Raw genomic sequence first — 26,968 nt, forward strand, 5'->3', positions numbered from 1 at the left:
TTTATGGCATTTTTAAAACAAAGTTACAGATAGAATAGCAAAGGAGACTGCTACGTTTACGTCCATTGTCCCTAAGTTGTATTATATTGTGCATGTTTGGTTAATTTCTTGTTTGGAGGCTGATAAGCTCTTTGTAAGACTTTGATTTGGCTAATGAAAAGTAGTTGTTGAGTGAAAAAAAAAAAAAAAAGAGAAACCACCTGCTTCCCACATAATAACAATAATAGTATTCAGGTAGTTGACGCTTCGCAGCTCAAGAGGAAGACAGTCTCCTGTCAGGTAACCCCATTGATATGCAGTGCGAGGAGCATCATTGTGATGTATATTTTTCCGTACGTATGATCTCTATGCATTTCTTGCCGAACGATTATTCTTTTGGCTTTGATCCAGGACCGGCTCAGTGGAGGAAAAGCGGTGCGATCGCTCCGGATCCAAGTCCGTATCCTCCCGTATAATAACAGTCAAGGGGTCCAATTTTTTTATAAATATATATTTTTATATATAAAAAAAATATAAATATAATAAATAAAATTGGAAAAGGCCAAAATTATTTGATATGTTTATAGTTTTATTTTCATTGCAAATATATACAAAATATTCTATATTAAATTTTAAATATATTTTAAACATTATCTGTATATAAATTTTAGAAGGTAATTTTTTTTTTACCCTATGACCTCTAAGAATATTGAGCCGGCCCTGCTTTGATCCACTCCACATTAGGCTAAATTATATCTCTAGGAACTCACATTCTTCTTATATTATTTCTTCGAATTCTCTATGTTATATTTGCTTTTCAAAATTACATGATAAAATTATTTAATTACAATAATTAAAAAACTAGCTGATAGTGATACCATACCATTTTGTATGGACAAAGAAACAACCGATAGAACTACAAGAAAGAAAGGAAGTCACAAATTTTGTTTTGAAACCCTTTTTTTTGGAATTCATCTATTTATGGAATTCACATTTTTAGTGGTTTTAAATATTACATAACAATATGTCTATATCTAACAAAAATATATTTTCCAAGAAACTTCATAAATTTTAAAATTTCCAAATTAGTTTTTCGTTCTTTATAATTTTTTTTTTGCTAGTTAAGATATCTTTATTCTTTAGATACTTAGCACATGTTTATTGCAGGTTTCTTAGGTTGGATTTTTTAGCATAAGATAATATACAGTTTTTTAACTTTTAACTAAAAAAAGCTAAGAGACGTCTCTTATATCTTTTAAGTTTCTTAGAGTTTTTAAAAAACGTTTCTTAAGTTTTTAGTTAAAAACTAAGAGACCATATCTTATATTACGCTAAGATACCCAATTTAAAAACCCTGCAATAAACATGCTCTTAGTTCAAGAGTATCTCAAAAATATTTGTATTATTTTTCTTATTGTAAAATATTTTCTCGACAAGTTATCAATACTTGTAATATTACATTGAAAAGTCTGTGCTATTGATTCTCATTTACTTTTTCCTAATATTCTCAATATCCTTTTCTGCTTTATTGACGACGATCCTCAATTTCCTTTTTAGGAAAAAAATTCAGTCATTGAGTAATTTGTCAGTATTAATAACTGTAATTATGGGATTTCGAAAGTATTTTGGTCCATATATATTCAGATATTCTGCGCCAAATCATACCGGAATATATTAAAAAAAATCATAAATTAGGCAAACAATTAAATGTAATAATAATGGTGTGGGGGGGGGGGGGAGGGAAGCAAAGATTAGGTACGCGACGGTGTATGATTAAAACTGTAAGACGCGGATTATTGACGATGTCGCTATCCTTGCCATGAATTATCAGTCAATTAAGCTCTCTCCAATCAAAAACACGACGACGATCTTCTCCTTCTCGTGACTCCTAAAGCTTTCTCTTTTAGGTAATCCCATGCGATCACTTCATTTGGGTTTCCAAAAATTTCGAATTTTGATTTCAATTTTGCACATGATTGATCCCTGTTGATGATGATGAATTTGCTCGATTTTGAAAAAAAAAAACGTTTCTTTCATCGCTCCCAGTTGATTTCATGATAATTGGATTCGGATCAAACCCATTTCTAGCTTTATAACGTTAATCTCCTGTTTTGATTTTGATTAGGGATTTGAATCTGTTTAAAGCTCTATAGACTTCCCATGACCGTCATAGCATTATGGTTGGGGAGGTTTTAGATGGATACAAGAGATACTAGTAACAAGACACTCTCCGAGATTGTGGGTCTGGTCAAATCCTGGATCCCCTGGCGATCTGAGCCAGCTACTGTGTCCAGGGACTTCTGGATGCCTGATCAGAGCTGTCGTGTTTGCTACGAGTGTGACTGTCAGTTTACTCTTATCAACCGTAGGCACCACTGCCGTCTCTGTGGGAGAGTTTTCTGCGGCAAGTGTACTGCCAACTCTATACCTTTGGCTGGGAGTGACTTGAGAGCTCCTCGTGAGGAGTGGGAGAGGATCCGTGTTTGTAATTATTGTTTCAGGCAGTGGGAGGAGCAAGGTGAAGGTGGGGCTCATGTCTCGAATATCCCTGAGCTTAGTACCTCGCCTTCGGAGTCCAGTCTTCTTAGCTCGAAGACTAGTACCACTGCTAATAGTAGTAGCTTCGCTCTTGGCTCCATGCCGGGGTTAGTTGGTCCTTATCAAAGGGCTCAACGTGGTTCTGATGTCAGTTTGCACGGTGTATCGTCTATGGAGGCAGGCACGACGAGAAAAGGCAAAGAAACTTCGAGGAGGAATAGCTTCATCGCTACAGATGTGGAAGATCCATCTCGCTTTGCTTCAAATAGGTACTCTTTTCTTCTGAACTCTCTTTGATCTCATTAGACTCTGCACACAAGCTCTAGGGTAGGTCTTGTGGGTAATTTGTTTTTTTCTTTTCCTTTATGTATCAGGAGTGATGATGAGTACGATGAGTATGGTGTATACCAGACTGATATTGATACGAGCCATTCTCCTCAAGCTAATCAATATTATGGCCCAATGGAATATGAGGAGACGAGCATAGGTGGTGATGGGTCCTGTAAGCATCTTAGTGGCGAAACCTCTGACCAGAAAAGTTTAAGCGGCTCTCCACTCATTCACCATTGTCTTGACTCTCTGATTGGGGAAGGAGCAGAGCAGTTCCAGAAGAAAGACGAGCATGATGGTCGTGACGAATCTGAAGCTCCTTCTCCGCCAGATATTTCGGATGACCAAGTGGCGGAACCGGTGGATTTCGAGAACAATGGACTTTTGTGGGTCCCACCTGACCCGGAAAACGAAGAAGATGAGAGAGAAAGTCCTTTGTATGATGAGGAAGATAATGAGGGAGATGCCTCAGGTGAGTGGGGATACTTGCGACCTTCCGCGAGCTTTGGAAGTGGAGAGTACCGTAGCGAGGATCGAACAAGTGAAGAGCACAAGAAGGCTATGAAGAATGTGGTTGATGGGCACTTTAGGGCTTTGCTTGCACAGTTGTTGCAAGTTGAGAACATCCCTGTGAGCGACGAAGAGGGGAAAGAGAGCTGGTTAGAGATCATCACCTCTCTTTCTTGGGAGGCGGCTAACTTATTGAAGCCTGATATGAGCAAAAGTGGAGGAATGGATCCTGGTGGCTATGTCAAAGTAAAGTGCTTAGCTTCCGGGTTCCGACATGATAGGTAACAGAAGCAGCACAACTTGATCTCAGAGTACTGGTGTTGAGTTCATAATGCTTCTTTATGTTATTTGTGACGTTTAATCCGTGTATTACTTTACAGCATGGTGGTTAAGGGAGTAGTTTGCAAGAAAAACGTGGCTCATAGGAGAATGAGAGCGAAGATTGAGAACGCTCGACTATTGATTCTAGGCGGTGGGCTTGAGTATCAAAGGGTCTCGAACCAGCTATCGAGTTTTGATACTTTGTTGCAACAGGTGAAATTTGCCTGCCGCTTCCATATTACGTTTTCTTCTCGTTGGTGGCTTACTTACACTTAATTTGGTTATCAGGAAAAAGATCATCTAAAGATGGCTGTTGCTAAGATACATGCCGAACGTCCAAACATTCTACTAGTCGAAAAATCAGTTTCTCGATTTGCGCAAGAGTACCTTCTAGCCAAAGACATATCTCTTGTTCTAAACATTAAGAGGCCACTTTTAGACCGCATTGCTCGCTGCACTGGTGCTCAGATAATTCCTTCAGTAGACCACCTCTCCTCTCAAAAGCTGGGTTACTGTGAGAATTTTCGTGTGGATAGGTTTCTTGAAGAACATGGTTCAGCTGGTCAAGCTGGAAAGAAAGTAGTGAAGACGTTGATGTATTTTGAGGGTTGTCCAAGGCCTTTAGGCTTTACAGTAAGCACTCCTAGCCATTAGAATTTAAAAAAAAAACGCTGAACAGATCTCTTATATCTGATTGCTTCATAACTACTTCTTATTTTTTTTCTTTGTGTTCTCTCTTCTTCAGATTTTGCTTAGGGGTGCTAATGAAGAAGAGTTGAAAAAAGTTAAGCATGTGGTCCAATATGGAGTTTTTGCAGCTTATCATTTGGCACTGGAGACATCGTTTCTTGCTGACGAAGGAGCCTCACCAGAACTCCCCTTGAACTCCCCGATTACAGTAGCTCTTCCAGATAAATCCATGAGCATTGAACGTTCGATATCTACTGTGCCAGGTTTCATGGTCTCCGCATATGAAAAGTCTCCAACGATGCTAACTGGTTCCGAACCACAACGAGCAAACAGTGTCCCAGCATCAGAGTTGCTTTCGACCACTGCTAATCTATCCATCCAGAAGGACATAAACCCTCTGATACCCAATGGTTCAGGCTGGCAGGGTAGAGAAGGAACTCCTGGTTTCACATTTTCACGCTATAATGTTCCATTGAATTTGCCGGACCGTGTGATAGCTGGAAGAAATGCAGATTTGTCTGAAAGATCCGCACTGGCAGACAAAAGCAACCCAACTATTGAGGCAGCAGACATATTGGACAGTTCTCTACGTTCATCAGGGCAAGGCTTTGTGCCACAGAGTTCTCAAAGTAGTACGAACGTTGTAGTAGAAAACCAGGACAATGGTACAGAGGTTACGGCCATCCAACAACAAAACAGTGAGACTCCAAAGGAACCACAATCTCAAAAAGAGGAGTTTCCTCCGGCACCCTCTGATCACCAGAGCATCTTGGTTTCTCTATCGTCCAGATCAGTGTGGAAAGGAACTGTGTGTGAGAGGTCTCATCTCTTCCGGATAAAGTACTATGGTAGTTTCGATAAGCCCTTGGGACGTTTCTTGAGAGATCATTTGTTCGATCAGGTAAGTTTATACATATGTTTTACAATGTGACTTCTCTACTGCAGCTTACACAATAATATATGCTTGAATTGCAGGGTTACAGGTGTCGTTCATGTGAGATGCCATCAGAAGCTCACGTTCACTGTTACACTCATCGACAAGGCAGCCTTACGATATCTGTCAAGAAGCTCCAAGATTACCTCTTACCCGGTGAGAAGGAGGGGAAGATTTGGATGTGGCATAGATGCCTGAGATGCCCTCGACCTGACGGCTTTCCTCCAGCGACTCTACGAGTGGTGATGTCTGATGCTGCATGGGGATTATCTTTTGGGAAGTTTCTGGAACTCAGTTTCTCAAATCACGCAGCTGCCAGTAGAGTAGCATGTTGTGGCCATTCTCTCCATAGAGACTGTCTTCGCTTCTACGGGTACTTTTCTCTTGGCTAAATTGTTGAAACATGTCTGATTAAAAATTCTATATGTTTCCTTTGCTCTAACAAATTGTGTCCATGCAGATTTGGGAACATGGTTGCTTGCTTCCGTTACGCTACTATAGATGTTAATTCTGTCTACCTTCCACCATCAGTTCTTAGTTTCAACTATGATAATCAGGACTGGATACAAAGAGAGACAGATGAGGTTAGTACTTGTGATTTTATGGGATGCAGTTTTGAACACATTTTAACTGGCTTCTCTTCCTTTTTATTAATCAGGTGGTAGAGAGAGCAGAGCTTCTGTTTTCTGAAGTATTGAATGCTATTAGTCAAATTGCAGCAAAAGGTTTTAGGCGTCGAATTGGTGAACTCGAAGAATTGCTGCAAAGAGAGAAAGCAGAGTTCGAGGTAATAATTTGTATTAAAGATCAAATTGATTCTCTTAAAACCAATATACTACAATTATTATTTTAAGACCAGTGGTTTTGTTTTGTAACGTTCTGACATTTCTTTCAGGATAATATTCAAAAGATGATGTTGCAAAGGGAGGTGAAGGAAGGCCAACCTCAAGTGGATATTCTTGAGCTGTACCGGCTTCGCAGGCAGCTGATTTTTCAGTCATATATGTGGGATCACCGCTTGATTAATGCATCAAGTTTATCTAAGATTGAGAGTAGTGATGAAAATGAGAAAGTACCCTTGGCTAAGAGCCAGACCCTCCCCGAGATGAGTGCTGGGACTAACTCTCTTCTTTCTGGCTCAGAGGTTGATCAGAATCCTGATGGTGGTTCTACTGATGACACTAAGGTTCAGAAGGAAGCGGATACGAATTTAGCTTTGAATCCGGAAAAAGAATATGGTGGAGAAGTCTCTCCCAGCAAGACCTTACCTGATAGTTCTGAACCTCTGGAAAGTAAACTCGATGTTCGCAGGACACAGTCTGATGGCGAGATAGTTATGAAAAATCTATCAGCTACTCTTGATGCAGCATGGATAGGCGAGCGTCAGACATCAGGGGAGATTCCAACCAATACTAAGATCTTGCTTCCTCCTTCAAACTCTTCAACTTTCCCTCCAATAGATCTCCCAGAACAGCAAAACGAATTCAAGGTGGCGTATCCAGTTTCACCTGCTCTACCGAGTAAAGATTATGAGAGCTCAGATGATTCTGTAAGCTGGTTAGGTGTGCCATTCCTTAATTTCTACCGCTCCATCAACAAGAATTTTTTGCTTAGCTCTCAGAAGCTCGATACATTTGGAGAGCATAGCCCTGTCTATATTTCATCTTTTAGAGAGGCAGAGCTTCAAGGTGGACCAAGGCTACTTCTTCCCGTAGGCATCAATGATATTGTTGTTCCGGTGTATGATGATGAACCCACAAGTATGATCGCATACGCCTTGACGTCACCTGAGTATCAACGCCAAATATCTCTTGAAGGGGAATCTCTAGTTTCGTATACTTCTGAACTGAACATCCCTCGCCCAGTTGATGACACCATTTTTGATCCTAGCAGAAGCACAAGTTCGGTGGATGAGAGTATACTTTCAATGTCCTCATCTCGCAGTCTGGACCCGCTCTCGTATACAAAAGCTTTACATGCTCGTGTCTCATACGGAGAAGACGGCACTCTTGGAAAAGTGAAGTACACGGTTACTTGCTACTATGCAAAACGGTTTGAGGCCTTGAGAGGTATATGTATCCCTTCGGAACTTGAGTATATAAGGTCTCTTAGCCGGTGTAAGAAATGGGGAGCTCAAGGTGGGAAGAGCAATGTCTTCTTTGCTAAAACCCTTGACGATCGTTTCATCATCAAGCAAGTCACCAAGACAGAACTTGAATCGTTCATCAAGTTTGCACCTGCTTACTTCAAATATTTATCTGAGTCTATCAGCACGAAAAGTCCAACTTGTTTGGCAAAAATCTTGGGAATCTATCAGGTACTAATTGCTAAGTTGAGAGAGATTTTTTTCTGGTCAGGTTTGATTCATTCTTGATGAGAGTATGTATTTGTGTTTATAGGTCGCAACAAAGCAACTTAAGAGCGGGAAAGAAACAAAGATGGATGTTCTGATAATGGAGAATCTTCTCTTTGGAAGAACTGTGAAGCGGCTTTACGACCTCAAAGGATCATCCCGAGCGCGATACAACCCTGACGCTAGTGGGAGCAACAAGGTCTTGTTGGATCAGAACTTGATTGAAGCAATGCCAACTTCTCCCATCTTCGTTGGTAACAAAGCAAAACGATTGTTGGAAAGAGCTGTCTGGAACGATACTGCTTTTCTTGCAGTGAGTTTTACTCTCTTGCAAATCATTTACTCATCTGTACTCTATTGTAAACGTTTTGTATCGTCTTTGTGTTTGCAGTTGGGTGATGTGATGGATTACTCCTTGCTAGTAGGCGTAGATGAAGAAAAGAACGAGTTAGTTCTGGGGATTATCGACTTCTTGAGGCAGTATACTTGGGACAAACATCTAGAGTCTTGGGTGAAGTTTACGGGAATCTTAGGAGGACCAAAGAATGAAGCACCAACGGTTATCTCTCCAAAGCAATACAAGAGAAGATTCAGAAAGGCCATGACGACTTACTTCCTCATGGTTCCTGATCAATGGTCTCCGCCTAATGTCATTGCTAATAACTCCAGGTCTGATCAACCTGAAGAAACCTCTCAAGCCGGTACACAAGCAGAGTGATACATGAATCCTCATAATATATCAGTCTTTTTTGTCTTGTATAGAAATTGGTTTTTGTGCATTGGTTAGTGCATTGGGGAGCACTATTCTTCGGTTATGATTCTTCCTTCATTGGTTTCTCTCTTGTAGAGTTTTAGGGGATTGTCTAAGTTTTCATCAGAAAGGTGTGAGATTATTTCAATTTTTATACTGTAAAGAATGACATTTTCTTGTGTATATGAGATTCTTTTCTTATATGTTTTGATGCTGGACACATTCATGTTTATGTTTTTACAAAAATGAAACAAGAAGAATCAAATTGTTACTTCTCTCACAGCCATTTTTTGTACGTTCTTATTCAAGAGGCCTTTTTGAAGAGAACAAATTTTGATTTTAGAAAAAAAGAGATTTAAAGGAAGTCAAACGTGCTCCATTTGATCATCGTTGGCTCATGTAGTGAAGTAGTTTCAAGTCTTTGACCATCATGCTTCGCTGCAACTCTCAACTCCTCCTTTGCAAAAGATCAAGAACCAGATGCAAACATGTGATCTCTTGTATTACCTGATCAAAACACAAAAACCAGTTGTCAAAAATTATATTTTGCGAAATGGGTTCTCAAAAATTCAAGACCCACTCCTAGACAATATAGAAGAAAAGAATTTACAGTGTTCTTGTGGGAGTATCTTAAAGGCTGAGGCTGTGAAACTATGACTTGGTTGACTTTAATTAACTTGAACTTGACTCTGAAGAAGCATCAAAGTGTTTGATGTTACTGTCTTTGGAATAAAACATGGTGTTTGCAGAGGAAGACACAGTTTACTTGAATATGCCATAGGCTCTTGTGTTTTTTTCCTTTCAGATGAAAGTTTTTTTTTTTTTTTTTTTTTTGTGCACCTTTCAGATGAAAGTTTGATCTCTTCTTTTTGGGACAAAATGTTTCGTTTATAGGTCGATGTATTTCATTTAGTCTACGTGTGGGAGCTGCATTTTAAAATTGTAGTTAATTGATTTTAGCAGAATATGATACACATTTGTTGTAATGTAATTTGTAACATATTAAGTAATGAATTAGCAAATGCAAAAATATGGAATTGTGCCGATGTGACACAAACAAAAATGGCCTCTTTGTTGAATTTCAATAAACTTCATAATAAAACAACACTTTAATGATATAAATGCAAAGAATAAGGTTACGACATATAATGAAAAACAAAACAAACTTTGGTTTGTTAAAAGAAACTTGGCTGATACGGCACACCCATCGCAGGTAACCAATCTTCTTCATTGATAAAGGCATCAACTGTAAACCTCCCTGCCTCTGCAGCAGACATAGTGGGCTTGTACCCGGCCCAGTTCACTCTCTTGGTCACACCCGCTCCAGGACCCGAATTTTTATACTCTCCATAGAGTATAGTCGACGGCGGGTCGACCCCTGCATCCCACCTCATCCACCCGGCGGCCCCCACGAGCGCTCCAATCTCCGACTGCATAAACACCGTAGTGGAGTACGGTTTCCACGGACGGCCAAGATACGTCGCAGCGGTTACGTTTCCGTTGGCCGTGATCGTGCATCCCTGTATCACGGTACCAGAGTGCAGATTCTCTTCCTTTTTGCCCTGGGCGGTGATTGTGTTGTACTGCTTAGGAAGCGGCTGACGCGGTCGGATGTTGCAGCCCTGGAAGACAACGGCGGCGCTTCCGAAAATGAAGTCGACTGTTCCGGTGACGTCGCAGTCGCGGTAGAACTGACGCTTGGCTTGAGGGTAGAGAGTGTCTTGGTAACCGTCGAATGAGCATTGGTAGTAGACTGAATGGTCGGAACCTGATCGGAATGCCACCGCCTGGCCTTTCTCCGGTCCGGCGGTGTTTATAATTCCGATGTCCTTCATAATGAAGCCGCTCCCTAGAACACCTGCATGAAGTGAATCGTAAAAAAGTTGTGAAGTAGCCAACAATATACTTCCATTTATTGTTTCATAATGGGTTTGATTGGTGACATGTGGTAGGATTGATTAAGTTTGAGTTAAGCTTGTAACTCAAAAATGTTACCAATCATGCATTAAATTTATTTTTTTGATTTTAAGTTTGATTTAAGATGTGTTGTGGTTGAGTTACAACTTTGACTTAAACCCTTCATAAAATTGCTAACTCAAAACATAAACCTACATCAACCAAAATCCAATGTTTTAGGAGTTGAGTTACAAATTTAATTAATTTTTCTATTTTTTAAAAAAAAAAATCGTGAACTACCACAAAAGAAAATCGTGAACAGAGTGTACAAAACATTAAGCATAAATTCTATTTGATAATTTTTTCTATTTAGGCTAGTCAAAGATTTTATAATCTTTCTTGTTCCTAAGTTTTTGAATTATTCACGTTTAGTCAATTATACAAAACATTAAGCATAAATTCTATTTGATAATTCACAAAAAAATACCAGTCACAAAATTCTATATATATTGACCTAAGTTATTTCATTTAATTTAACTTATTATTGATATTAAAATAAATATTATTAGTAGTTATTATAATACTTAGAAAATTATATATACTGAAAATTATTTTTTAAACTTTTATACTTATTTTAAAAAAATTATTTTTATTTATTTAAAATATAGCTTAATAAAAAAATGTTTATTTCTCTGTTTTTATATTCAATTTTTTTTATTCAGAACTCTTACTGCAACTTATACATCAAAAATGTTACCAGTCACAAGTTTTAATAAAATGATAACTTTTATTTTTACTGTAAAACTTACCACATAAACTTACCGTTTTTACCACATACTTTTTACTGCAAGTTACATCGAACTATAAATCATATTGTAATTCAACTCTAATACTACATGTCACCAGTCGGAGCCAATATAAAATGTTTATAAGAAACACAAAAATTAATAAATTTATTTTACTGTACAAATATTACTAAAAATATAAAATAAAATAAGTCAACCAATCATCACAAAATATAAAATATAATTAATAATATCATTTTCAATAAAGTTAAAATTAAAAATATTTTATATTCTAAAATATTCAAAACTTTCTAAAATATCATACAATATATTATGAAATGGAGAAAGTAATTATTATTATTGGTTTTCAATTATGTATCTAAATTTTCGAAAGAATTCTTATAACCCTGGTTTGTTTTAAATCAGTTTGGACCGGCTCTAATGTGGTTCAGAAACACAAATCAAGTATAATTGATACAAAGCTAAAATAGCAAAATGAAAAGCCTAAGATTTGGTTTGGATTAGTGTGGAATCAATTGGTTCGGTTAACATGCGCATCTAATGAATTCACCTATAGAATATTATGTTTCTAAATAAACAGTTGACAGGCTAAAACCATGCAGTATCTACTGTAACGAGAGTAGTATAATAAGTAAGAGGGAGTAGTTACCTAACGTAGCCGTATTGTAGGTTTTAATCCCGTCGATGCCGTAGTTCTTGCTACCGGAAATAATCGTCTTGGACTTGCCGTCGCCGTAGATCATAACATTCCGCATGTTCTTATCCATAACAACATTCTCCACATACGTACCAGCTTTCACGTATATAACAAACGTTGCGTTCGACTTCTTAGGGATCTTCACCACCGCCTCGTTAACCGTCCACACGTCACCGGATCCATCAGCCGCCACAATCACGTTAGGCTTTATACTCTTCGCCGAAAGTAACCGCCGCGCCCTAGGGCTCACCCAAGATGGGAACGAGTTTGAACTCAGTAGTCGTCTCCTGTGAACCGGGACACCAAAGTCGCTCAGGGTAGAGAGGATCTTAGCCACGATGGCTAGACTGTTGCTGGTGAACTCGGTGGAGTTTTTCATAGAGGATGTAAGGTTCTTCGAGACTATGGAAGTCTTGGACTCTGACTGGTTAGGGCTGATCTCGGCGAGGGTGTCGAAACATGTCTCGTAGTACGTTATGGCTGCGGTGAGCCACGTCTTGAGATCTTCTATCTTACCAGAGTTCAAGATGTTCTTACCGTCTCCTACCTCCATGGAGGAGACAGTATCGTTGACACTATCCATCGCCACGTCTAGCATCTCATCACAAACACGAAGGGCTGATTTGATCCCCTCATCGTCAGTCTCTTCCGCTAGCTTCTTCGGCAAGTCGGAGATGGAAGCGAGCTCGTCGACCACCACCTTCAGGGACAGCCTGAAGATAACCACCGGATCCGTCGTGTTGGACGATGGAATCTTCGAGATGCTAGAGATACAAGCATCAGGGAACCGAGTGACGCTGCACACGCTCTTGAGCGAAGCAGCTGGAGTCAACTTGGGAGTTGAGCTAGGGGACGAGCCATGTGGATCGTTTTTCTGGCTACGAGCAACGGCGACGGCAGCGCCGATGATAATACCGAGGAAAACCACGACGGAGGCTACCACAATAAACAAACGTTTGTACGCCTTTTTCTTCAAGGCCACTTCTTGAGCTTCATCATCTACTTTGAAGTATCCTTTGGCTGAATTTGGAGTATCCATACAAACCAATATCAAACGGTTCTAGGGTTTTTGGTTCGTTTGTGTGTGTTTAATTGATTAAGTGATGATGCGGCTTTATAGTAGTAGTGGAATGTGAATATTTCTTTGACTCTATGCGTAAATTCCTTTTAAGGAAATGATGATTCATTGTATGCTGTCATGAATTAATTCAAATCTATCTTCATTAGATAGTTTCCTTATTCAGTTTTACCATATCTTAAATTGAATATTGTATATTCAAAGCAAAATATTCTATCAAGGCTGGCAGAATAGGAGAAAGTCGATTTAGTACATATAGCATATTGGTCGATCGGTATTATTGTATAAGAAAGGTTAAAATATTAAATGCTCAATTAAAACAAGTAAGGAGTTTTTCAAACTTCAAAGTCTAATGATCTTTTTCTGTTTCTTCATCGATGTCAATTAATTATTTTTGGTTATTTATCGTCTGATGTTTGGATTTTAATGGGCGGAAATGTCTTCACAATATTTTGGTTATTTTTGTCTGATTGAGCATTTTAATGAATGCTTATGTTTATGTCATGATTTTATCTAAGATATCTACTCTAATATTTGTTATTAAGTCTTACTCTTTTTAGTATTTACTATTTGGAAACTTTAAATGTTTGGGATAATAACTTAATGGTATAGTTAATGAGATATTGTGTTGATTTTACATTAATTTTGGGATCAGCTTCTTGCAGAATACTACATAACTTTTGCTGTCTAACTTCTATATATACCATTTGTTGAAATATCGTGCTCAAAGAATATTTATTTGTAGGGAGGTTAATTGGTTCATTTGTCCTCTAAATGATTCAGATTTCCTTTATTGGAGGGTGCATTTTGTCTCCAATACGAATGTGTGATTTCATGGTCTAGAAAGTCAATATATGAAAAAGTGTTATTACGGATATTCTCCATAAAGTTGGAAACAAACAAACTTTGGAAACAAACAAACAAACTCTTACCAAAAAAAAAGTTGGAAACAAACAGCTGTTTAAAAGAGATGGACAAACAGATTAATGCCAGAAAAATGAGCTTGATTAGAGCATGGCCAACGGTTGCGTTCTACATAGAGTTCTAAACCAATTAGTTAAATGAAAAATAAAAATTGCTGAGAAATATAGGAAAAATGTGTCAAGAGTTCTCTGCACACACTCTTTAAAAATCGATTTGGAATTTTCTTTGCCAACTGCTCACATGTTACTAGTCTTTTTTTCAACAATTAATAAAATTTTATTATCTAATCAAAATATATTTAAATAATAATATTTTTACATTTAGTTATGCATTTTGAGTTTCTCTCTGTTAGAAATGCTCTTAGAAGTTAGAAAGCACGTCTGAATATCTAATGTAATTAATATCTTCTCTCACGCCCTGAAGGCTAACTCATTTAAATGAATCGGGTAACCAACAAATCCATGACCATTAGTTGGATTACTAACAAGTTTTGTTAATTGACTATCTAACAAGTTCTAGACTCTAATGTCTACGCTAGTATTCGATGATCCGCTCAAAGTACGAAATAACTCAAGTAAATTTTACACTTAGTGGTATTTATATCTTTTGTAAGAAAACTCATAAATATTGCAAAGGTTTAAAGGAGGGTCACTGGTACCGGTACCTTATAATAGACTTATGCATGTATAGCAAGATAGTTTCATCTGTTTTATAGCACACTGTCTAGACATTACGAAAATAAACAAATATGAAGAACAAAATTTCGTTGACAACAAAAAGTGAATAGAAAGTTCTAAGAGATTTGTCCAAAAAAAGTTTGAAGAGAAAAACACATGGTTTTTTAATCGCGAACATAAAACATCACCATTATCAATAGGCAACATCTCTTATCTCACAATTCCATATTCTGAAGACCCAAATTTTCCCATTCTCTTATCTCGTTTCCAATACTACGATCTAAGACAAAATTAAAAAAATATGTAACGCTAGGAAACAAACAACATTATGATTTATTTATTAAATCAATAATTATTCGACCAACAACAACACCATGTAGAAGTAAACAACAATAATATCTCACAGACCGAGTGAGAAAGGGAAACCGGTCGAAGCTAACCAGCCTCCACCACCGATAAACTGACCAGCAGTATATGGCTCAGCCTCAGCAGCATCTGTTATTACCTTAAAGTCTTTCCACTTCACTCTATCTCCAGTTCCAGCCCCTGCTCCTGTGTTCGCATACTCTCTGTATGTTAAAGTGTTCAACGCAAAAGTTCCGCTCCACTCGAACCACCCTTCGGGTCTGATCACGTCAGAGATATCCGACTGCATTATCACCGTATGCGAATACTCCTTCCACGGCCGACCAAGATACGTAGGAAAACTACTTTTCACAGACAGTAAATCTGACGTGGCACCAATCCGACAATTCTGGATAACTATCCCGGTGTTCTGGTTAGGGTCAGTTCGTCCTTGGGCTGTGACCATGTTTTTCTGGCCGGGGCCTGGTCGGCGGGCGTGGATGTCGCAGTCTTGGAGAACGACGGCGGCGTTTCCGAAGATGAAGTCGACGGTTCCGACGATGAGACAGTTGACGAAGAACTGACGGTTAGAGTGGACGTAGAGAGTGTCTTGGTAAGCTAACATGTCGCATTGGTAGAAAGCGGAGAAGTCAGAACCGACACGTAGAGCCACCGCTTGTTCCTTCGACGGACCCGCCGTGTTCTGGAAAGTGATGTCACGCGCTAAAAATCTTTCGCCGACGACAGCTAGGTCCCATAAAAGAAAATATCAATTAGTTTTTTTTTTTCAAAATAAAAAGTTTAACGGTATCTTTTCTTGTTTTGCAGGAATCTTACTGTATTTTGTTTTTGCGGGAATCTCACTTTTAGTTTAACGGATATACGCTTTTATTTTCTTATAAATTATTTTAAATAAACAAAAATGTCTTACAGACTTCAAAATCAAAGTGCATTTAATAAAAGCACAAGTATGTAGAGGGAATATCTAAAAATAATTAAGATGACAATAACAATATTTAAATTGTTTGAATATCTTAAAACTTATAGATTTTTGTAAAAGTATCTCAAATGAGATAATTTGAGATATTTTGCAAAAGTTTTAAACATTTGAGATACTCAATCAATTTAAATTTGAGATACTTTTATTAAATTTATTAACTTTTATAATATTTACACTAATTTTTTTTAAAAATATTCAAAGAATTTTGTTATTTTATCTTTTTAGATACTTATTTAAATATTTGAGCTTTTAGAGCAGCTCCAAAAGTAATACTCCTTCTATATCAATTTAACTGGTGTTTAAGGATTTTGATTTTGTTTCAAAATAAGTTATGTTTTCACAATTTTAGGTAAAATTTAATGGCATTTGAAATTTTTGACCAATTATAAAATACTGTATTTTTTATTGGTTAAATTAGTTTTATTTAATGTAATTAAAGTCAATTACATAAAATTTTGTATTTTTTTAATATTTGTGCAAAAACTTTGAACACCTCAATGATACAGAGGGAGGGAGTATCAAGACAAATATCTCACTAATACCAAGGATTACAAAAACAAAAAAAAAATGGAGAGATTAAGAAGAGAAGTATCTCTGCACGGATGTTTTTAGAAGAAGATTAAGCAAAATGTCCATGTTTGAATGGTTCAAACTAAATAAATGAAGTAAAAATTAACCTTTTTAACAAAACTACAACATAATATTAATATAAAACCTGACAAATACTTATTTTGGAGATATTGTCCAAAAATTGACACTCTGTGAACGATGTGACAAATGTAAATAAGGGACAAGATCGGATTGAAAAGTCAAGAGCAATGAACAAGAAAGAAAAAAGGTAGGAAAGAGAAAAGGTAATGAAGTAAAGGCTCTATTCACTAGTGGATGGTTGGTATGAGCAATTGAGCATGGATCGAAATATCTGGAGTTCTAAATGTATGCATAAACCTATTTGTTTTGGGGAAAATTGGAAAAATGGGACACTTTGAACTTTTGTTTGTCACAATAAGACTTCTCATACTTTTGGTAATTCTGGACATGTTTTACCCTTTTTTAATGGGAAAAATAGTAAATTGAATTTTAAAAATGTAAAAAAATATGAAAACTGTTGGAAACATAAGTATGACAATATATATGTTTAAACTTTAAAAAAAAAAAATTGAAATCATATTTTATTTTATCTTCTAGCTACAATTAGAATACTCATTCTGGTAATCTACCTAGTTTATATGTCTGATTCTAAGTTTTAAACATAGATATATCAAGGGTATATACCGTAAACTAACTTTTCTTGTATATTCTAGCAAAGATAGAATCAGTTACGTTATAATCAAGAAAGATGTATTCGGTATACCTACAGCTCGATAACGATATATAGCCACAACTCAATGATATATGTCAGTTATATTACGAGACATAACTTGTTCTGCCTTTTACCTTATATGACGCCTACATGAAGAATACATTTTTCACCTACTATACGGTGTTCTGCTTAGGTAGTGTACATATTCTAGGCAAACCGTGAAAATATGGAAACTTTCATATTCAGTTAAAGAAGTTTTCTAATTCTAAACTAAATCTAACATAAATCTCTCAAAATATATTTGAAAATATTTTATCCACGTTCTTTTTCTCCTCCTCCCACGATCTTTTTCTCTTTGTTTGTGTTTCTCTCTTCTTCATCCATAAAATCACCTCTTTTCTCTATCAGTACAACATGGTTCTAATCTATGTTATTTTGTCTTGTTTATTATATCATTCTCTTACCCATAAATACCGAGATTGTATGCCTCTTTACTCTACAAAATTAACGGTGAGAGTTTATGTAAGTGATGACTACTAAATGTTGCCACTTGCTTACCTTTATTGTCCAGTTTTACCATTTTCTTGTTTGTTTCTGTTTCTTGGAATATAATGTATGCCATGTATCGTATTATTTATGAAATTTATGTATTGTGTGAAGACGTCAAACAACTTCATGCCAACAAGAAAAGCAAGACAAACATTCAAGATCAACTTCATGCAAACAACTTAAACAATATGCTATGGAAAAAAAAAAGTGAACTGCAATGAGCTAACACTACATGGTAGGAGTAAAAACAAAAGCTTGGGACTGAACAAGAGTGTAATCAAGCTGTTGCAAAACGCCGGATTTAAATTTCATAGCTGTCTTTGTGTTCCAGATTGAGCTTGCTTGATCACATCAAGACCCTTGGATCAAAGCTATCACAGACTTCGGTTAAGCTCAATCTTGGTTAGCTATCACAGACATCAAGACCATTTCCTTCCTCACTGAGTCTGACTTGGATTGGTGCAACGTTAGGGGGATTCACCAATCCTTTGTCATCTCCATAAGTCAATATCATCACTCCAATCTTCAAAACAAATGTTAGAAACTTCAATAGTAAGTTTCATATGAGCAAGCACAAATACTTTTATACAAAACTAAAAAAAGATTTTCAAGATTTTCTTACCGTTATGGCACTATAAGCCCAAGAATTCGCCACACCTTTTACTTTTTCCTTCTTTATTTGTGAATGTGATGTCAAACATCTTTGCACCTTGTATACCACGACCAGTTTCTGGTATGAAAGCCTAAAACATAATCGCATTTACTGATTTGTAAATAAAGAGACTACATGACAACTTATAAATACATCAGTCCAAGTTTTTAAATGTAATTTTTACCTCAACGCTTGTGGTATAACGTGCACCTGCAAACTTCTTCTCACTCTTCATACCTTTTACAACTGGGACTGCAAAATACTCTTCATAAATGTGACGGTAATGGTCCAAAGCCTCAAGAACCTAAAAAAATTAAACACAGAAATTAACATGTTTTTCAAGTATATAAATGTTTAAGGTTTAGATCACGAAGAAAAAAAAACTAGTGTTACCTCTTTATCTGCGTCTTCTTTTGTGGCGTGAACAGTGTGTCCTTGCCAGAGGAACTCTCGGCTCCTGCGATGATTATAATTCAAGATTCAAACACACTTAAAACTATTAAGTGTCTTAACTCAAGAACTTATTAATCTAAGAACACTTTTATTTCGTAATGAACCGTCGAAACTCGTACGATTTCGTTTTTTCGTATGTGAGAACGAAGAGGAGGATGACGAAAACGAGATTAAAGACTAACCATCTGACGAAACATCGATGAAGAACAATGATTTTCCAAGAACCCTAAATCGCCATGAATGAAGTCAAGAGCTACGGCAGAGAAAAGAAGATTAAAAAAAATTAGGGCAACTTTACGGGTTTTACCTCGACCGTATCTTTTTTTTCCTTTTTTTATTTTTAATACTAATCAATTACGAAAAATCATTGTTATAATTATAATTCATATTAATTGGTTTATTTTAAGGGTATTATGGTATTTACAAGAGTTAAAATCCTATTTTCCTAAATAATCTTCTAAAAATCCCATTGAGACAAATCTAAGTTGAGAATGTCCTATTTTTCCAATTTTCCCTTTGTTTTGGTCGAATAATCACTTACCTGATATGATTTGATCCTTAGTTATCCAGATATTTGGTGTACCGGATATCCATAAAATTTTAGATTTTTAATCTAATATCTAATTCGATCGACATAAATAAAATATAAAATAAATAATATTCAAAATACAATAAAATATTAATATTTTATTAGTTATTTACATTTTAAAATTCGAATAATTAACATAATAAAACTATTGTAAACATATAAAATACAATATTTATATAAATTATATATAATTTTTAAATATATATATATATATGTGAATTTAACGGACCGGATCAAATTTTCATTCTTAAAAATATTAGCATTTATGATTTGTTTCATTTCTTATCAATACTAATATTTGTTTTTTTCCGTATATTTACGGATTTCTGAATTTTTTTCGGTTCAAAACTAATAACAAATCAAATCAAAATTTACAAATATTTTTCCTTAGGCCTAGTGCATGGGCCATAAACACCCAGTCCACATAATGTGACCTGGCAAAGCATATGAAATAAATCCAAGAAACCCGGTGGATTAAGACTTGCACATGAAGCAGACCTAACTAACATTTTTGTTTAATATTTTAAAATTGAATCATCCATTGCCCATGCCCTAAAAATCTACATGAGTCTACTTAATGTGAGAATATTTTTCCACCACAATAAAATGCCGCATCGTCCAAAATTACGATTATAATATTTTTTAAAACTAATAACTAAAATGGCTTACCAACGGTTGCAGAGCTAAAGGTGGGCCAACCGTCGACGGCGTTTCTACTTGCGGTAATAATAGTTGTTGTCCGACCATCTCCCATAAACATTATATTCTTTTTCTTCTTGGCCACGTCCACGTTCTCTCTATAGACTCCGGCTTTTATATGTATTACATACCTCTTATTACTATTCTCCGGGGCAGCCGCAACCGCAGCCGCCACAGTGGTGAATGTGCCGCTACCATCAGCCGCCACGGTAGCATCGGCTTCCACTGTGGACCCTTGAAGAAGCCTCCTATCTCCTGCGGATAACCAAGTCGGCCACCCCTCCGCGTCTAAATCTCCGACGCTAGCCATATCTACGGCCACCGTAGTCTCCTCCTTGAGTTTACGGTTGTTTGAGGTGAATTTGGCTTTTAGCTCAAAATTGGTTATATCGGTATCAGTCATGTTCTTGATCATTGCTAGTGCGTTGCTGCACATGTGCTCTACGTGCATCTACACATAATTCTTTCGTTATAAAGCTGTATTTTGGAAACAATCGCGTTGGCGACAAGTTTATAGAAATAAATGTCTATACTCTAATAACAATAATTGTACATCTAGACCAACACTAGCTACCAACAGCCCACTGTACTAAAATAAATACTGAAAATTATAAAAAAATGTTAAAGTGATGTGATGGGATATTAATGTTACCTTTTCCATAATTTTTTTGGCACTATATAGTATCTCAATAATATTATTTGAAAAGTCAATTTTCTTAAAATTATCAAGATGGTTGATTACCTAGATATTCTTAATAAACTACAATTATTATATATGATTGCCATTAATAATATATTTCTTTTTTTTCAAAATAATATTTTAGTTAAATTTTTCATTTAATTTTACTTTTTTTTCAAAAACACATAAAGAGAAAAGGAAATATTTATAAAATATAAACATATAAGTTTTTATATATAAACGAATTAAATTATTAGTTTTCTAAATTTTCCCAAAACAACATAAAAAATTAAACCCATTCAAATTAATTACTACTTCCTAAAAAATTCTCAAATAAGTTACCTAATTTATAGCAAGCAATCAAACCGAATATATCACTAGTCACTACTTTTCTTAATTATGTATTATTTCTCCATTTTTTACCAAAATAATAGCATGGTTGTTTTAACCACGAGAATATAACAAACAAATATATGGCAACCTTTGATTTCTTTAAATGTTACACTCTTGAAACCAAGTACATTCTACTGGTGGTGAAACACTAGAGATGGTTCTAGCTTTATAACTTTTTTACTAAATTTAGAATCGAGTATATAAAATTTAGAACTTTTTTTACTCACTTTAATTTGTATAGTTATTTTACATTGATAAAAAAATTTATATTCTAATTTTGCAATGATGAATTGATATTTAAATAGCAACTAACATCAATATAAAAATCTTATTAAATCTAATAAGAAAAAAAATCTTATTAAATCTATTTAATAGGATTTGTATTTACATTTTATATATATCACCGTATATTATGACCAAAAATGTAAATTAAAAATATTTTTTTCAATAATAGATATAACTAAATTACTTATATTTTTAAAGTAAATTTAACTTATTTTAAGAAAATCAAAACCCACCCGACCGGGTGAGTCCATATCTAGTATCTATCTATCTTATTAAAACTCAAGTACAAATTAGGTTTGTTTGGAAACATGTATAGCAATTTTTTTTTAAAGTTGTTTAGAAACATAAATTATAGTTTTTTAAAAAATGTTTGTTTGGAAACATGGATTGCAGTTTAAAAAAAGAGGTTTGTTTGGAAATATAGATTGTAGTTTTAAAAAATAGATTTGTTTGGAGACATGCATAACAGTATATTAAGAGAAAAAATAATGGACTTATATTATTAAGAAAATTTAGAAGTCCATTATATTATGAGAAACTATCTATCTTTTACTTAATCGGGTTCAATTTAGGTCTGTTTGAATTTCGGGTTTCCGGGGTCAAGGATTTCAGTCTCATTCTAATATTTCTAAATTTCAGTTTGGGTTCACTTCGGATTTTTGCGAGTTCGGTTCCAGTTCGGATAACCCATTTAATTTACTTTTAAAATTTTAAAATTTATTATGTATTTATATACTTTAAATTTCTCAAAAACTATAAACAAAATAATATACTAAATATAAATTTGAATAACATATGTCAGAATACCTAAACTTAAAATATAAATTACTTTAGTTCAAATATTTGGATAGAGAATCAATAATTATTTTAAGTATTTTTGGTGTTTTAAGTATATTTTTTCTATTTTATATATTCACTATTGATTTTTGTATATATTTTCAAGTATTTAAACCAGCTTAAAAGTATCATATATATTCTAGATGTTTTATATATATATATATATTAAATCTAAAAATAAATAATATATATAAGTATATAAATCTATTTCGGATACATTCGGGTACCCGGAATACTTCGGTTTGGATCGGATTCGGTTTTGGTTCTCTGAAAACCAAAAATTTAAATAATTCCGATATTTAATCAATTTCGGTTTGAGTTTGGTACTACTTTTTCGGATCGGTTCGGTTCGGTTATTCAGATTCGGGTATTTTGCCTAATCCTTATTGACATGAAAAACAAATAGAAACATATTTTTGAAAAAGTCTAGTTCATCATTAAAAGAAAACTTAATCCATAACCCCACGAGTAAATAAGGGAATAGTGATGTAATGTTGAGCCATTAAAGATACCATAAATTTTTGTAAACCAAAACAAATGCATTTAATTGACATTTTGTAAATTTTAATTCAAAATGTTAGTGCTGAATGCTGACTATATCTTATACAATTCACATATTTATATATTATTTTCAATTATTGTTCAATTCTACATGAGAGCCGTAATGGGTAAAGAAACTGATGTTGTTTACGTACCTGACCCTTAAACAAGGCCTTGCGGACTTTCTTGTCTGCCCCGTCATGAGAGAAGCCGTCTAGACAAGTCTCTTGGTTGGTAATGGCGGAGCTAATGAGGGTTTTGAGATCACCGGCGTGTTCCCGGAGAGATTTCTTGTTAGGATACAAATGGAGATCTTCCACTGCCTCGTGAAGCTCATCGAGCGTCTCATCAATAGTCTCTAAACAGTCATGAAGCGCCGTCTTCTCGCGAGGAGTTAGTCCTTTCCTCTTCTTGATCAGTTTCTTCACGGTGAAGTAGTTGTGTTCCACGACCGTTTTCGTGAGGTTAAGAGAAGCTTCGATGACGTCTTTCTGCGACGTAAGCTCAACGCCTCCGGAGGTGGCCACAGCAGAGATGCAGAGCTCAGGATAACGCGTGGATATGCAGGCGGATGTTAACACTGCGTGAGACGACGGAGTTAGAGTTCGTTTTCCGTTTTCGTTGGCTTTTGAAGCTCCGACGGTGATTCCGGCAATGGCGGTTACGAGTAGCAAGGCTACGGTGGCGGAGAGTAAAACAAGTTTCTTATTTTTGCTGAAGTTATCTTTGGAGAAGATTTCTTTGATAGACGATGCCATTGTTTGGCACTGATGTGTGGAGGAGTGGTGAATGTGCTTGTGAAGAGTAGGTGTTTATATTGATATCAGACGCGAGATTTTTATTAATGACTTTTCTTTTCTCTTTCCTTTTACTTTTCTTGACTCCATTATTTGAGTGGGATATAAAATTTGGTGTAATTTTAATATCAATTTTGATGTCATTATTGGAAATGCCCTTAATTGATATTTTCTTATTAGTCTTTTTTTTGCTAAAGGTTTATATTCTCTTATTAGTTTCAAAATATTCATGTTTTAGAATAAAAAATAGTTTGAAAAATATATATATATTTTTACCTTTTCAATGTATTACTAATGCTAAGTTGTGAAATTCAAAAAACATAATTATTATGTTTATCAAAATTATATTTGCTTAAAATTGTGAGAATTAGTCAACTATAAAAACACATGCACTATTTATCAAAATTCAGTATAATTTTTTAATATATGCAAAAAATAAAATTTATAACTTTTTCGAACAAAGGGAAAGGGAGTAGAAAGTAATTTTTTTGGTAAAAATAATATGATTTCGAATTCCAAAGAATATTATTGCCGTGTTCCCAAATTTGTATATCCTCCAAAGACAAGTCTAACCGTAAAATTCCATCCAGATTTTTTAAAAAAAAATCATATGCTACGGAAACACACGATCATATCACATCATATATCTGTAGTAGAACCTGACATATGGGCCGTAAATATAAACTCATAGCGGGCCAAGTTCTTACTACTTCAGGTGGTGCCGGAATCTTGGACCGAACCAACTACGTTTCTGCAAATAGGACAAGAAGAATGCAACTGAAGCCACGTCTCGATGCAATTGGCGTGGAACCAGTGATTACATGTCGGCAAAATTCTGGCTTTGTCTCCGTCTTCAAGCTTGGAGAGGCAAACGACACATTCGAAGCTGTCTTTGGAGTCCTCGGAGTTGAAATCTACGACGGGGATGGATTGGAGAACGGAGGGTTTGATACCGGCCAGTTCCTTGACTATAATAATGACATGGTCATCGCCGGTAACACTATGATCGTGGTGATCATTGTTGGCTTCATCATCAACACGGTTGGAAGCCCAAGACAACACTCGACAGAGTCCATAAAAAAGCATGCAATATGCAAAACCGAAAACTAATGATAACCAATAATCCTGGTCGATCATCTTCAAATCCCACCTTTTTTTGTCCGGTAGATATTCTATATATATACTCTGTTTATTTATTAATGGATTGATTTGGTTTCAGGAACAATTGACATTTTACTATTTCTCTTAAATAAGAAACTTCCCTAAACTGGAATAACCAAAAATGTAAAAGCAAGAAATTTCCTTATTTGAAATTGTTAACTAAATAAAACCTAACCAATGACTTGGCTTCACGCCATTGACCATCTTCTTCTTCGTGTAGTCTGGACCGGATTATTACGATCTCTAATTGTCCCCTCTTTGAAGAGTACTCTGTTTTTGAACCGGAATTTGGTTCTTGGAATAAATCTTTACTGAACCGAAACTTGGTTAAGATGTTGGTTTGTAAGATAATATAAGATGAGTGATTGAGTTCTACTGGTTTGTTTAGTTTTTGAGTTTGAGCCAGTAAAAGAATCTAAATAGCCAAAATCAAAAGTTTTATTCTTTTATATTATTCTCGCATTGGTTACAACCAGATGCTAAAATTAAACAAGAAGATCTTTGGTCATAAATAGATGAAACCAAAAGAGACTTTGGTCAACTCAAAACGAAACTAAACCCCAAAACTTCCAGAAGATTTGATAGTATGAACTCCTTTTCCCACATAACATCATCCATGGCTTCTCTCCCTCCTTATGTTCCAGAAACAGTAAAAACTCCGTCAGCTCAATCGGCGGGTAAAGTCTCTCTCTATTTTGGCTCATGCAAATAACTCATGAAAAAAAAACCCCAAAAGATTCACTCTTTAGGTTAAAAAAGAGGAGATTAAGCAGGGTTGCACCAATAGAAGAGAGAATCAAAATATTTATGGAGAGGGATCACGCCATGCAACCACCAATACCAACATGGATTCAAGAAGAAGAGATGGGGAGGAGAGGCATATATATATACACACACATATATATAGCTATATGTAATTTGAAAGATGAACTCAAGGGGGCTCTCTCTATTCATCGCCATGGATGTACCAGCAGCAAAGCATGGTAGCGCAACGGCGGAGAATATAGAGACGAGCTCGTTGTTCCTTCACCAAGGAAACACATTTGCTTGTAAAAGCATGGCCTTTGTTGAACTTTCTCTTGAATTCTGCCATAGGGTTTATATTAGTGATCAACGATAAAGAACCTTTGTGGTTTTATGGTTTTAAGGTTTATCACTTCGGGTGCCAAAAAAAAAAACCCTTTTGTGGGTGATGGAAGGGAGAGAGCAAATGTAAGATTTGCGATGAAGGAGAAAAGGATCTGAATAGGTTTATATAGAGAAGAAAAAGAAGAAAGAGGTGAAGTAAATAAAAAGGAAGTGAATTAAGAGGAGATGAATCTGGTCTTGATTTTCTTGGTTCATTGACATTGGGATTTGCATGGCTTGCTTTGAATACTCCAAGGAACTATAATTTTATGGAAATTATAACTTTGGACATAAATCTTTTATTGTCATTGTCTAATCTATTATATTATGGGCTACTAAATAACAAATCTTTTAAATCTTTTGTTTATTTTTATTTTTATAAATATCAAACTTTGACAAATAAAAAGTCCATTAAGAACTAGGAAAGTTTCAAAAACTTAATTAATCCTTTCAAAAAATTTCGGTGATATTCTTTTCAGAAATTGTTTTATTCAATAAATTAGTCACAACATTCGAATGTGGTATGGAAAGGAACAGCATGCACACGTGTATACAATTCGAAATTCCTTATTTATATGTAAGGAACGCGGTAAACACAGCTGTTGATTTATATTATTTGTTTTCTACCCATAATGAATGATTTAACTTAACCATATTGTGTATTAGGGTTCAACACAATCTAATGAAATAAGAGAAAGAGTATGAAAGGGAGAAAGGTGGGCATGAAAGGAGGAGATATGTTGAAAGAAGACAAAACATTGAGATTGAGTTTAGGGGAACATGCAACCGGCCATCTTATCTTCGTTTTCTCCACATGGGCAGGTTTGTTGGTTCACTTCTCTTTTCATAATCTCAACATATATATTTTCAATCAATGTCATTAAAACTGAATATATGTAAGATCATATCAAAGATGGAATCAAACCGGATTGCAAATTATTTTGCTCAATTATTTAATGTAAATAAAAATACTTTGATTGATTTTTTTTTGTCTGGTTAATTATGCTATTACAAATTATGAGAAACATTACATAGAAGATATTACAGGCGACAATTTTACATGCTTTATGAGAA

General features: G+C 35.4%; 4 protein-coding genes across 4 annotated transcripts; 1 reads left to right on the forward strand and 3 right to left on the reverse strand.

Annotated features, from left to right (window-relative positions):
• Nucleotides 1-1,708: 1,708 nt before the first annotated feature.
• LOC106439358 (1-phosphatidylinositol-3-phosphate 5-kinase FAB1B) lies at nucleotides 1,709-8,609 on the forward strand. Its single transcript, XM_013880783.3, has 12 exons — nucleotides 1,709-1,886; nucleotides 2,105-2,786; nucleotides 2,892-3,638; nucleotides 3,738-3,891; nucleotides 3,967-4,311; nucleotides 4,424-5,269; nucleotides 5,344-5,675; nucleotides 5,763-5,886; nucleotides 5,961-6,089; nucleotides 6,198-7,619; nucleotides 7,702-7,968; nucleotides 8,047-8,609. Exons 2-12 carry the CDS (start codon nucleotides 2,176-2,178, stop codon nucleotides 8,371-8,373), a joined length of 5,304 nt encoding a protein of 1,767 aa, XP_013736237.2. The 5' UTR covers nucleotides 1,709-1,886; nucleotides 2,105-2,175; the 3' UTR covers nucleotides 8,374-8,609.
• Nucleotides 8,610-9,496: 887 nt separating this feature from the next.
• On the reverse strand, nucleotides 9,497-12,905 carry LOC106439359 (pectinesterase 1-like). The gene is made up of 2 exons (XM_013880784.3): nucleotides 11,758-12,905; nucleotides 9,497-10,264 (listed from the first exon to the last, which is right to left on the reverse strand). Exons 1-2 carry the CDS (start codon nucleotides 12,842-12,844, stop codon nucleotides 9,582-9,584), a joined length of 1,770 nt encoding a protein of 589 aa, XP_013736238.1. The 5' UTR covers nucleotides 12,845-12,905; the 3' UTR covers nucleotides 9,497-9,581.
• Nucleotides 12,906-14,799: 1,894 nt separating this feature from the next.
• LOC106439361 (pectinesterase/pectinesterase inhibitor 3-like) lies at nucleotides 14,800-23,605 on the reverse strand. The gene is made up of 3 exons (XM_048776441.1): nucleotides 22,964-23,605; nucleotides 20,045-20,525; nucleotides 14,800-15,576 (listed from the first exon to the last, which is right to left on the reverse strand). Exons 1-3 carry the CDS (start codon nucleotides 23,564-23,566, stop codon nucleotides 14,885-14,887), a joined length of 1,776 nt encoding a protein of 591 aa, XP_048632398.1. The 5' UTR covers nucleotides 23,567-23,605; the 3' UTR covers nucleotides 14,800-14,884.
• A 1,900-nt stretch (nucleotides 23,606-25,505) lies between these two features.
• On the reverse strand, nucleotides 25,506-26,125 carry LOC106444017 (small polypeptide DEVIL 19-like). Its single transcript, XM_013885557.3, has one exon. The coding sequence runs from the start codon at nucleotides 25,857-25,859 to the stop codon at nucleotides 25,713-25,715; it is 147 nt and encodes a 48-aa protein (XP_013741011.1). The 5' UTR covers nucleotides 25,860-26,125; the 3' UTR covers nucleotides 25,506-25,712.
• Between the last annotated feature and the right edge of the window lie 843 nt (nucleotides 26,126-26,968).

This window comes from Brassica napus, chromosome A3 (assembly GCF_020379485.1).
Source record: "Brassica napus cultivar Da-Ae chromosome A3, Da-Ae, whole genome shotgun sequence".
NCBI classification, from domain to species: Eukaryota; Viridiplantae; Streptophyta; class Magnoliopsida; order Brassicales; family Brassicaceae; genus Brassica; species Brassica napus.